General features: G+C 42.9%; 1 protein-coding gene across 1 annotated transcript in view; it reads right to left on the bottom strand.

Annotated features, from left to right (window-relative positions):
- LOC140909014 (pannexin-1) overlaps positions 1-13,244 on the bottom strand; it is a 117,844-nt gene that overhangs the window by 84,316 nt on the left and 20,284 nt on the right. The window contains exons 3-8 of the mRNA XM_073337319.2: positions 12,006-12,218; positions 10,183-10,362; positions 8,348-8,602; positions 7,009-7,177; positions 1,172-1,311; positions 859-990 (exon numbers count right to left, since the gene is read on the bottom strand). Of these exons, the coding sequence (XP_073193420.2) occupies positions 859-990; positions 1,172-1,311; positions 7,009-7,177; positions 8,348-8,602; positions 10,183-10,362; positions 12,006-12,218 (1,089 nt within the window). The remainder of the gene's footprint in view (positions 1-858; positions 991-1,171; positions 1,312-7,008; positions 7,178-8,347; positions 8,603-10,182; positions 10,363-12,005; positions 12,219-13,244) is intronic.

Below are 13,244 nucleotides of genomic sequence, written 5' to 3'. Positions count from 1 at the left end.
AGCCTATGCAGAAATATTCTCAGATTAGGGAACTAGAACGTTTAGGCCTAATTTATACGGTGGGAGATTTCATATCAACATTTATGTATTTACAAGGCTTAACTGCTTTGCTGCTTTCCAGTTACATTGGGCAAAAGGTACCTGCAGTGCTGCTCAGTGTTCCAGGTGTATCACATCAGAACATCAAAACAATGCTACCAATACAGCTGGGGGGGGGCTGGGGGAGAAGAGGCGGAGAGGACGTAGCTCAGATCAGATCCTAAATTATTAGCTGCAATATCCTAAACAGCAGCAATAGTTAAAGATCCAAGACGAACAAAGAGATATGTACCAGATTCTAATATCAGGTAGCTCCATTGACTTATTCTAGATTTCCACTTGTATAACGGAGATCAAAATCTGGCCCATGATTTTCATATGACATTACAAAATGGGAAAATATCTATTGGTCTCCAATGCATTGCCTGGTGCAAATCCAAGTGGAGGATCCAACACAGAGTAACTGAAAGTATTTCTATGGCCTGTGTTATACAGAAGGTCAGAATAGATCAGTGGCGGGGGGCGCCGCTTCCCGCAGCTCCCATTGGCCGGGAATGGCAAACCGCAGACACTGGGAGCTGTGGGTGGCGGTGCAAATGTAAACGGTCTGGTGGCCCACCAGCGGATTACGCTGACAGGCTGCATGGAGGCCGCAGGTTGCCCACCACTGGACTAAATGATCTAAGGATACCTTCTGGCCTTAAAATCTATGACTATCTGAAGCAGACAAAGCTATAATGCTACAGATAAGGAGAGTTAGCTTCACGTAAACCAGATGGCAGCAATCCTACCTTCATTACTCACACAGCTGAAACTTACCATCTAAATAGGACGTTCCTTCTGATTGCTTGCTATAGCTCACACCATGTGGCATAATGCTATAGTTCTTCTCAGCTCTGTTGGCAAAGGTAACTAACAAAGTATCTCCCACTTCAGCCTTGATAACTGGGCCTTAAAACAGAGCAGGAAAGGAGTCACTTAGAAAAACTGCCAAGCCGAAAAATACTTCCCCCTCTACAGAATGGGGGCTGATTTTTCGAATAGCTATGTGCACAAAATTCCCACTGAAGTGGATTGGAACTGCATGCTCACAAATGAGGCAAGTGATAGGACCTGAAAATATTTACTGTACCAAGTATTCCAAGGTGCATTGTAGCCTCAGTTCGGTTCTTCTTTCTGGTAAACTTGTCATCAGTGTATTCCACATACTGAACTTTCCAGTACTGTCCTCCTATTCTATCTGTCCCTTGTGTAAAGAATGGTGCAGACTCACTATGAAATAAACAAATCAGACTGATTACATAGTAGCATATACATTTATAACACTTCACTTTGGGCAAAAGTCCTTCTCCCAAATGAGACAGAACACAAGACTAGATGGACAATGGATCTATCCAGTATGGCCATTCTTATTATCTATGGATAAAAAAAACACTATATAAAAGCTAGGTATATTATTATTGTTGTTGTTGTCATGTTGTTATGGAATTATGTCCCAGAATTCACGTGCCATCATATGCTGAGCCTGTATCATGAGTGGAATTCCCATGGTTAGAAATGGGTGCTCTGTGTGAAGATTAACCAACAAAAAATGTTCATTATAGAGAACAGAAATGAACTGCAGATACATAACCACCCCTAGAGATTGGTCTAATAGTTTGTCTGAAACTTCTTGCCTTGGCAGGTTATACATTCCAGAATTAAGTGACAGTCATCTGATTTCAAATTCTGGAAAGGTGGAGTGTGGCTGTTAGAAATGACAGGAGGGGAGTGTGAAGAACAGGATCATAGAACCACAGGGTTAGATAGGACAGTAAGGGTCATGTAGTCTAACCCCCTACCAAAATGCAGGATTTGCTGGGTCTAAACCATCCAAGACAGATGGCTATCCAGCCTCCTTTTGAAACCTCCACTGAAGGAGATTCCACAACTAGGGTGACCAGATGTCCTGATTTTATAGGGACAGTCCTGATTTTTGGGTCTTTCTTATACAGGGTCCTATTACCCCCCACCCCCATCCCGATTTTTCACATTTGCTGTCTGGTCACCCTATCCACAACCTCTCTAGGCAGTCTGATCCATTGTCCTGCTCCTCTTACAGTTAGGAAGATTTTCCTGAGATTTAACCTAAATCTGCTGTGTTGTAGTTTGAACCCATTGCCTCTTGTCCTGCCATCTGTGGCAAGAGAGAACAACTTTTCTCTATCTTCTTTAAAGGTAGCCTTTCAAGTATTCGAAGCCTGCTATCATGTCCCACTTAATCTCTTCTTTTCCAAACTAAACATAGCCAGTTCCCTCAGCTTTTGCTCATATGGCTTGCATTCCATCCCTTTCATCATCTTTGCTGCTCGCCTCTAGATCCTTCCAGTTTTTCTACATCCCTTCTATACACTGGTGACCAAAACTGGACACAGTACTCCAGCTGAGACCTAACCAGCACTGAGTGGAGTGGTACTATCACCTCCTGTGACTTGCATGCTATGCCTCTGTTAATGCAACCTAAAATTGCATTTGCTTTTTTTGCAACAGCATCGCATTTCTGACTCCTGTTGAGGTTGTGATTCACCACAACTCCTTCCCAGCAGTGCTGCTGCCAAGCCAGTTATCCTCCATTTTGTATTTGTGCATTTGGTTTTTCTTCCCAAAGAGTAGCAACTTACATTTGTCTTTGCTGAATTTCATTTTGTTGGCTATAGCCCAGTTCTCCAATTTAATCAAAATCCCTCTGAATTTTAGCTCTATCCTCCAAAGTGCTGACAACACCCTCCTTTATGTCATCTGCAAATTTGGTCAATATGCTCTCTATTCCTTCACACAGGTCATTAATAAAGATATTAAACACGGGACGCAGAACAGATCCCTAAGGAACCTCACTTGGGACCTACCTCCAATCTGACACCATTCCACTAATAGTTACTCTTTGTTTGTGGTTGTTTAACGAATTATGTATCCATTTAATGGTAGTTCTGTCAAGCCTGCATTTCTCTAGCTTATCAGAATCTCCTGTGGGACTGTGTCAGAAGCCTTGCTGAAGGCCAGGTATATTATGTCCACCACATCCCCCCCATCCACCAAACTAATTACCCTCTCAAAGAAGGAAATCAAGCTGGGTTGGCATGATTTGTTCTTAATAAATCCATGCTGGCTGCTCACCTTCTCTAGTGAGCAGCTGACCCACACCATCCTTGATTTTTCTTTTATGTCTGACATATTTGAAGACTCCCTCCTAGTTGTCTCCAACATTTCTTGCCAGCTATAACTCATTCTTTGCCTTGGCTTTCCTAATTTTTTCCCCTACACATTCATGCTATTCCCATGTACACTTCCTTGGTGACATGCCCCTTTTATTTCCTGTATGTGTCCCTTTTGGCTTCTGGAAAGCTAAAAAGCTCCTTGTGCAGCCACATTGGCCTCCTATGATGCTTCTTATCTTTTCTCTGCATAAGACTAGCTTGATGTTGAGCCTCCAGTATTACATCTTTTAGGAACTGCCAGCCTTGGCAGCCAGCCACCTTCGACTCCTTTTTTTTTCCTAATTGGTGTTTCCATGGGAACTTGCCTACTATTTCTCTGAATTGGTTGAAATCCACCATTTTGAATTCCAGTGTCCTTGTTTTGCTGTTCTCATGTCCTCCTTTCCATAGGATCTTGAATTCTATCAGATCATGATCACTTCCTCCCAAGTTCCTGACCACCTTCACGTTCGCAACTAATTCTTCTCTGTTGGTCAAAATGGATGACCCCTAGTTGTTTCCTCAATTTTCTAAATGAGAAAGTTCTCCCTGGCATATGCTAAGAATTTGCAGGACATGTTTTTTGCTGTAATAGTCTTCCAACAGATATCAGGAAAGTGAAAATCTCCCATTAATACTAGCTCATGTGTGTTAGTCCTGTTGCCTGCTTATAGACTGACTCATCCACTTTCTCTTCCTGATTGGGTGGTCTATAACAGATCCCCACCAATAGCATTGCTGCTGTCCTTTCCCTTTTTATCCTCACCCAGAGACTCTCAGTAGGTCTGTCGCTCACTTCCTCTTGGACCTTGGAGCAAGTGTTTACATTCTTGATGTACAATGCAACACTTCCTCCCTTTGTCCCATACCTATCCCTTAAGAACAAGCTATATCCCTCAATGCTGGTACTCAAATCATGGGAATTGTCCCACCAAGTCACTGTAATGCCAATTATGTCATAATTTTATTCATATACCATGACTTAGTTCATCCGGCTTGTTTCCCATACTGCTTGCATTTGTATACAGGCATCAAAGATATTTTGCAGACTGACCTTTTGCTTTTCCTCTTGTCTTTTTAATGCAGTTGAGATTTCTAGTCTCTTCTCCAGAAATTAGCCCCTTTCCCTTGTCATTCATTATTTGAGCCTGGATGCACATTAGATGGATTTTTGTCACCATCCCCTGTAGAAACTAATTTAAAGCTCTCCTTATCAAGTTTGCAGTACTCTGCCACTGAGTAACAGAGTGCCAAGGCTAAACTGTGTAACGTTTGGGCATTGGCATCCCATGTTGCTCTGGTCAGTTTTCCAAGCTGGTTGTTGTGCGTTTTGATCTTCATTGTGATAATCTTAAAAAGACAGCGACTAAGGTCAAAACGCACAACAACCTGCTCATAAAACTGGCCAAAATGACATAGGGCGCCAACACTATGCACTTCAGCCTTGGCACTCAGTTACTCAGTGGCAGAGTAGTGTGCTCCAGTATGGGCTAGCTCATCTCACACAAGGATGATTGATGTATAACTTAATTTCACTGTGTGTATTATTTCAGGCACACTTAAATCTACTCCTCTACCATGGTTACCAGTTCTCTGCAATATTGCTCCATCCAATGTTTGCAGAGAGGAAAGTGCAACAAAGCTCATGACAAAATTGTGTAATATGCCACATCTGCTGTTAACTAAAGACTTGTTTAATCCATCATATGGCTGTCTGCCTTCATAGCGCCTGTTGTGGATAAATTTACTAAATAAGGGATTTACGGTAGAGGATGTGTGGTGAGCTTCATGGTGCGCAGAGAAAGTGACAAATAATTATCTTGTCTTGGACCCCACTCAATATTAACCCATGTTTGATTTACCATGAAGGCAATGGAGCCTTCTCAACTGATTTTGTATTGGACATGGAATTTGTGTTGCAGCAGAATTTCAGTGGCATTTTAGAGACAGTCCACCATGTCAATGTGGGCAGCCACAAACCATAACATGGTTTGGAGAGGACTGCAAAATGACTCCACTTCCTGGAGGCCTTCATGCCTTGAACACTGTTGATAAGAATGCTGTGGCTTGGCTTGACCAGATTGCATATGCCAAATAAAATAATCAGCTTAGCCAGACAATGTCCAAAGATGCGCTTACCAGTATTTGATAGATGGAGCCCATCCCATCACAGTAATCCTCCTTCCCGGAACATCAGCTCATTGTCAAAGAAGCCAAAACCCTCTCACCAACACAACCTGAGTAGCCACATATTTACTTCCACTATTCGATAGTCCCTGCCCAGGCCTTTTCCTTCAGCAACATGTGTGCACTGAACCAGTACTGCAGTGTTGCACTGGGCTGCAGTGCAACTAGAGGAGTCACTTTTTAGAGGAGAGGTGTAGTGATGTGGTAGCTTACAGAGCACTCCCTCATGGCCAGGGGTCCCATTACAGGTACCCTGTCCTTACTGGCCCCATCTTACAGGCCCCTTACCTTAGGGCAGCGGTAGGCAACCTGCGGGCCATACACAGCCCATCAGGGTAGTCCACTGGCGGGCCGTGAGACAGTTAGTTTACGTTGACTGTCTGCAGGCACGGCTGCCCGCAGCTCCCAGTGGCCGCGGTTCGTGGCCCACGGGAGCTGTGGGAAGCAGCGCGGACCACAAGTTGCCCACCACTGCCTTACAGTATGTCTACATTGCAATCAAAACTCCATGGCTGGCCCGTGGCAGCTGACTCAGGCTCATGGGGCTCAGGCTATGGGGTTGTTCCCACTGCAGTGTAGACTTCTGGGCTCGGGGTAGAGCCCAGGCTGTAGGACCCTGAGACGCAGGATGGTCCCAGAACTGAATGTCTACACTGCAGTTAAACTGCCTCTTAGCCCAAGCCACGTAAGCCCAAGCCAGTTGGCACGGGTCAGCTGTGGGTGTCTAATTCCAGTGCAGACATACCCTTACGCGCTCCAGACAGTCTCTGTTGTGGCTCACAGCACCCCTTTCTGGGACTGATTTAATGTCAAATAAAGTTCACACAAACCTCAAGAGTCCTTAATCACAAACAAATCCAAAAAGTCTTCAATGAGTCCCCCAGACAGAGTCCAAAATCATAAGCCCCACCCATCTAGCTGGAGCTCGGGCACTGCTCTCGTACTCTCTCAGCCCGACACTGCTGCAGCTTCCAGCGACCTTTTACCCTGGGATCACCTGATTCAACCCAGGTGTGGCTCATCAGGGCTTCACCTGCTTACATGTCATGGGTGCGCGAGGTTTGCATATAAATTGGGTTTGTAACACAAAGGAGTTAGATACACATTATTTAGCATGAAAGGGCCAGTTACATGTATTAATATATCTAGAAAACCAAATTCACAAATCTGTGCTCACTCTGTGTTACATTGTAACTCAAGGCAAGACATTAGTGAGTGTAAATATTAAAGGGCAGGACCTGTGTCATCCTAAGTGTCCATATAGCACCTAGCACAATAGGCCCTTGATCCAGATTAGGGTCTCTGAGCAATATCCTAATATAAAATCTCATCAGCAGCAGCAGCAGCATCATCAACAGAAATTAAAAAAAAAAAAAGATTTCACATTATGGCAACCTATGACAACAGTTGAGATTTTCAAAGGCACTCAAGGGATTTGGACGCCCATTTTTAATGAATGATAATCCAACGTACAAATCTGCTAGGGTGGTGTGAAAATCCACCCATACTCTTTACATTAAAAGTAGGAATGAAAGGCTGGGACACGTACCTGCCAGTGGTATTCAAGGCCTGCCCCGTGAATTTGTCATAGCCTTCAGGGCCGTAATTCCATAACACGGCTTCAGCAGCAATAAAATATCTTCTTTCCTGACCAGTCAATGAAGGCTGAGAAACATTTTTATGGCAGATCTGAACATTATACAGCCCCTTCATACCAGCTAAAATGTAGACAGAATCCACAAACAGTTCTTAAGACAGTGCAAATTTCACCATTTCAGGCATCTCTTTGGTGCAAAGTTAATGTACATTAGCTTTGGTAGAGGAAGGTGAACTACATGGACTGGGAGAAATGACTTGGATTGTTTGGACAAATTTACATTTTTAAAGAGTTCCCCAATTTATATGGGGTTGAATTCTGCCACCCTTACTCTTTTTAGCATGGCACATTATTTCACAAGTAATACCACTGAAATCAAAGGGACTACTCATGGAGCAAGGTACTAGTCAAGGCCTAGATCCTCAAAGGTATATTTATGCGCTTAACTCCCATTGATTTCAGTAAGAATGGCAGAATCTGGCTGTTAGGGTCCGGTCCTTTGAGGCACTGAGCACCTCCTGAAAGGTATGAAGTATCCTCACCTCTCACTGACTTCAACAGGAGTAGAGAGGGTGGGCAGCATCTTGTGGGAGGCACTCAGCACCTTGCAGAATCAAGCCTGGATTGCCTGATCCAAAGTTCATAGAAGTCAATGGGAGTCTCTGGATCAGACTCTGAGATTATAAATTCTTTGGAACAGGGACTCTCTCTTATATTTGGTCTGTACAATGCTGGGACAATGAGACCCAGAGCTGGGTATTGTATTATTAAACAGTACTTAATAATAATAGTAAGTTCTTTCATGCAAAGGCCCCTCGCTGGCCTTTTAGAAACAGACAGTTTTTTTTAGATTTCTTTAAAAAGAAAAAGTGTGAAATGTTTTACCTGACATGACTTTAAGAGTCTATATTCCACAAGACAGTGCAAAGAAAGGGCCTGACCCTTCATTCATTGCTCACCAAAAGCCCCAATATACACAACAAGTACTGAGCTAGGGCTGGATCTTGTGTGAATAACCCTTCTTGTGTGACTCATCCTCACTCACATGAATCAGTGAAGTTTTACACTCGCTGATGATTTGGCCTCATATAGCTTTTTGTCAATGACTGAAATAAGACTCACAAGATTTATTTGATGAAACAAGTGTAAGATATTAACGTCCTCGGAAAATGTAGGCCCCCCAATTCTGTGCCTGCTCATTGAGTTCCTCTTTTTGAGTCTGAAATATGTACTGTAGATAATCTAACTTGGCATCTTCCTGGAAAGATTTGCCAGATCTGTATCACTGTACCTTGTAAATGTTCATTTACTTGACAGGTTAACAGCCACTTCCCAACATTCCCTGCAATCATTTCCACTGTAATGAAGGTTGCTGGAAACAGGTTGACGACGTCTGCCCTGTGGCCTCTGTTAATGATGGTATGGCCATAGAAATATGCAGAGTGGATGTCTATCTCATTACCCATTCCAATCAAATACCAGGACACGGATTGACCAGCACACATCTCCAAGGTGGGGAGATTTCCAAAAATGTAGCCATTAATAGCTAAAAGCAAAACAAAACACAGCCCATAAGATACAAAGTAGAAGCACAGATTGCTAGTGACTCTTATTTAAAGAATGTAAATGCCTGGTCCTTAAAATAAACCCTCAGAATGTCCATGCTGAGACCATATCCAAGTTAGGCAATTAAACCCCCCCTCAAAACTCTCCTTTTCCATGTCTCCAAAAAGTTGACAACGGTTAGGCCGCTAGTGTGCAGAGATTGTACCAGTATTGTCTCATTTCTTTGTGCCGTCCTATCTGTGCGTCTATATCCATCTAGTCTATTATTTCTTATACTTAGATAATGAGCTCTTTAGGGCAGGGATTGTCTGTTTGGTTTATGTTTATACAGCACCTACCACAGCGGGGTCCTGGTCCATGACTAGTCACTACGATCATACAGATATAAATAATTAATAGCATGTATTAGTTGCAGATGAAGAACAGTTCTGAAAGGATGAGCGGCTGCTGCGCCTGAAAACCAGAGTGCAAACGTTGCAGCAATGGTTCCAGGTGAGAAAGAGGAAGGAGCACTTTGCAGTCAGATCACAGGCCTGGGCATCCAGAGACCTGGATTTCTATCGCTACTTGTTACCAACTTCCTAGGTGATCTTGGGAAGTCACTTACGCCAAGTTTTCACTGAAATCTGTCGTTAAGTACCTAAATAAATGGCCTGATTTTGAAGTTAATGGACACTGTGGGTATGCAACACCTCTGAAAATCACAGAATAATAGAAATGTAAAGCTGAACAGGACCTTGAGAGTTCCATCCCCCTGTATTCAAAAAGGACCCAGTATACCTACCCCATCCTTGACAAGAGTTTGTCTAACCTGTTCTTAAAAGCCTCCATTGATGGAGATTCCACATTTCTGTTACTTCAAAATCTGGCCATTTATTTAGGTGTGAAAACATGGATTTAGGTGCCTAACTGTAGGCACTCAGATTTGAAAATGATTAAGTTAAATCTCTCTCTACCTCAGACTCTCCACATGCAAAGTGACTACAGTACCACCTACCTACATTGCAGGGAGCGAAGAGGCTAACTTCATTGGACCAGATCTTTAGCTGATACAAAAGGGTGTAGTTCTACTGTCTGCAATAGCGCAATGCCAATTTATACCAGCTGAGGATCTGGCCCATTATTTGTAAAGCACTTTTGAGCCTTGGACACTCTCCACTTCCAGTAGTGTTTTTATGCAGTACATCTCACAGTGCTTTACGAAAGGTCAGTCTCATCATTTCTCTTTTGCAGGTGGGGAAACTGAGGCACCAAGGGTTTAAGCAATTTGCCAAAGTTCAAATAGCAAACTAGTGGCTGAGATGGGCACAGGAGCCAGGCTTCCTTCTTCGGATCCTGTGCCCTACATACCATGCTGCTTATAGACTTGAGGGGAGGCTTTCTGTAAGTACAATGGGGTAATAGTCTGGCCCACCCACAGCCTATGCTTTCATTTCTTCCCAATTGAAGAGAAAGGAAAGACATTTAAAAGGCATTTATAAGGAACAGCAATATATTACAGACATGAAAACAGTCTAGGCGCTATTGTAGGACAGGTTGTACTTGATAGTGGCTGCTCACCATGCATTTTGTTACTGTTCTTGAAACCTTCTTCCTCTTTGTCAACCGTGGCTGGGTCCAAGCAGAAAGCTTTTATATTTGCATCAATATACCAGCTGAGATTTTCATCTACAATGCTATACATCAGGGCAAAGCCTTTAGCAGCATCAGTGCCTTGTATCAAGGTATCATCTAAACTTCCTAAACAGCAAACAAGAAAGTACTAAAAAATAAACTCAGCGTTAATTAAATTTAAATGTTTCCTCTTCCAGTAAGTCTGAATGTACAATATTTCTGAAGTACTTTATTAAGCTGCAAGACTTTTACAGACCAATTTCAGCATAATTATTTGAATGAATGACGATACTGGGAATAAGAAAAGGAGTACTTGTGGAACCTTAGAGACGAACAAATTTATTTGAGCATAAGCTTTCTTGAGCTACAGCTCACTTCATCGGATGCATTCAGTGGAAAATACAGTGAGGAGATTTATATACACACAGAGAACATGAAATAATGGGTGTTTCATTACAGTGTGTATGGTAACACCCATTGTTTCATGTTCTCTGTGTGTATATAAATCTCCCCACTGTATTTTCCACTGAATGCATCCGATGAAGTGAATTGTAGCTCACGAAAGCTTATGCTCAAATAAATTGTTAGTCTAAGGCGCCACAAGTACTCCTTTTCTTTTTGCAGATACAGACTAACATGGCTGCTACTCTGATACTGGGAATGTTAATTCAGCTTCATATATACAGGTAGATGGGACGATTTCATAGGCTCCCCTATGAAGAATGACTCTGAGGCACTCTAATGAGGCAGGCTGGGTTTGAGATTAGGTTAGCCCCTTTCATAGCAAAGTCTCCCTCTTCCTCAGGAAATACAAAGATTGCCCTAAGGTAGGCATACATTTTGTATGTAAAATACATGGGCCCGGTTATCATTTCAGATGTATGGAGCACATTCCCGTACACTGAAGATTCGACATGCATGAACATATAAAGATATATTCCATACAAAAAAGCCTGAATTAGAAAAACATTAAGGTTCCTAACTGAAGCACACTTATAAGTCTGTAAATGCCAATGTTAAGGTTGCCTGCACAACTTAACACTTGTCCCTTGTACAACAGTCATAGGTGCCAACTCCGTGGGTGCTCCAGGGCTGGAGCACCCATGAAAAAAAAAAAATAGTGAATGCACCCACCAGCTACCTGCTGACCAGCTGTTCAGTGGCAGGTAGGAGGTGCGGAGAGGAGGGAGCGGAGTGGGGGCAGGGCGCACTCAGGGGAAGGACGGAGCAGGGGCGAGAAGAAACAGAGTGAGGGTGGGGACTTGGGGGAAGAGGTGGAGCACCCACCCAGAAAGAAGAAAGTCAGCGCCTGTGATGACAGCCTTTCATGACATGATCACATGCCATTTTTCCACAGAACCACTGCCCGGTTCAGCTGGCAGACTGGATGGTATTCTGTGAATGAGGCAGCTGTTTATAAATATTATAAATAATATTTATTTTGGTCCTCATTTTTTGACATGTGGTCTCATCTGCAATGCACTACACACTATGCAACCTCTGCCCTAACTGAAGCAAGGATCCTGTGGATGTATAGGCTAGTCACACATTACTGTCCTCTAGAGCAAGAGGGAAGTAGCAAGGGAATTGTCCCTGAGCCACAATTCCAAGCCTGGGGTGCTCCTAGAGTGGTACAACTATAAACTGCCCCTTACTATGAGCTACGTACCGACACAATCAAGCCTGTAACATTTACACCTATAAACAAAAACGATTATTAAGATGCCAAAACAGGCAGAGGGGCTTTCTCGGTATTTTCAGCGCTGTACCTTTTTTACAAACCAGCAATGGTCCGATTAACCCAGAACTGATATCTCGAGGTGTATCAATGTGCGAATGGTAAATCCAAGTCAGGCAGGTTGGGTCTGCCAAAGTGGGGGCATACTCTTTCTTCACTGGCCATGTATATGTATAATTTCCACCAGGAACAACAATATCATCCTCTTTGCTTTTGCCACTTGTTCCATCTGGGTAGAGGGCTCCTAATGTGAAAAAAAGGGAGTTTAAGGCCAAACATATTGGAAAAATGGGTTACACTAGATAAGTATGGAACTACTTCTTTTTGTTACATTTTTGGTAAATAACCTAACAAAGTATTTCACAAACAGACCAATGACAGCAGCAATTGCAAACACAGAATCATTAAATCAAGACATAATTCTGAGATTAGCCTTCCGCAATATTAATAAGTATAATTTTCAAAAGACATCACGTTCAACAGACTGGTAATGTTGATTTACGCCTGATCTGTTTTGAGAGGTTGGCTCCACAGATCAAAGAGTAAAAGATAAAAGAAGCATACACAATGCAGAAAGATACATCAAAGAAACGGTCTGCTTCCATCCTAGTAGCTGTGCCTGCTGCTAGGATAAAAATCTGCACAAGCTACCTGAGACATGCTACCTGACATACCTGCGATGGCAGCTCTTCAGCTGACAGCAGGACTGGCCCGTGCGCCTGGCTCCCACACCCAAATGAATGCATACCTTCCTAGGAGGCATCCTACTCCCAACCATTTAATTTGGGGTATTTAAATCTGGGGTTTTGGCTCAGCCTGCTATCATAGATGTGATTTACTGAGGCACAATACAGACTAATAAGTAGCTGTGTAACCTAAGGTGCCCTTTACAAGTAATGGTCCATCAGCCTTGTTTACTCCTGGCTGAGCTGTCAGCCTGCCCCTTGTCTCTGAGAAACTGGTTTGGTCACTTCCCAGACTTATCTGGAAAACATACTTTTAGTCATCTCATCTTATGTTTATAACTTCACATATACAATGCTGCTATGTGCATTTTGCCATGGTATTACTGATCAGCAAATTACAAGTTTTTAAATGATACCTCACATGGCATACCTCACCCAAACATTATTACAATAGGATGTAGGGTGTGAGCACAGGGGTATATTCCATCACAATAGATAGGGGCCATTTTCAAAATTTATCTACAGAGTTGGGTTTTGAATTCAAAGACTTTCAAAATGTTGCTGTTGGGTGGGGAGTTTTGATT

This window comes from Lepidochelys kempii, chromosome 1 (assembly GCF_965140285.1).
Source record: "Lepidochelys kempii isolate rLepKem1 chromosome 1, rLepKem1.hap1, whole genome shotgun sequence".
Taxonomy (NCBI): Eukaryota; Metazoa; Chordata; order Testudines; family Cheloniidae; genus Lepidochelys; species Lepidochelys kempii.
The sequence above is the reverse complement of the archived record's forward strand: the minus strand, read 5'-3'. Positions and strand labels throughout refer to the sequence as shown.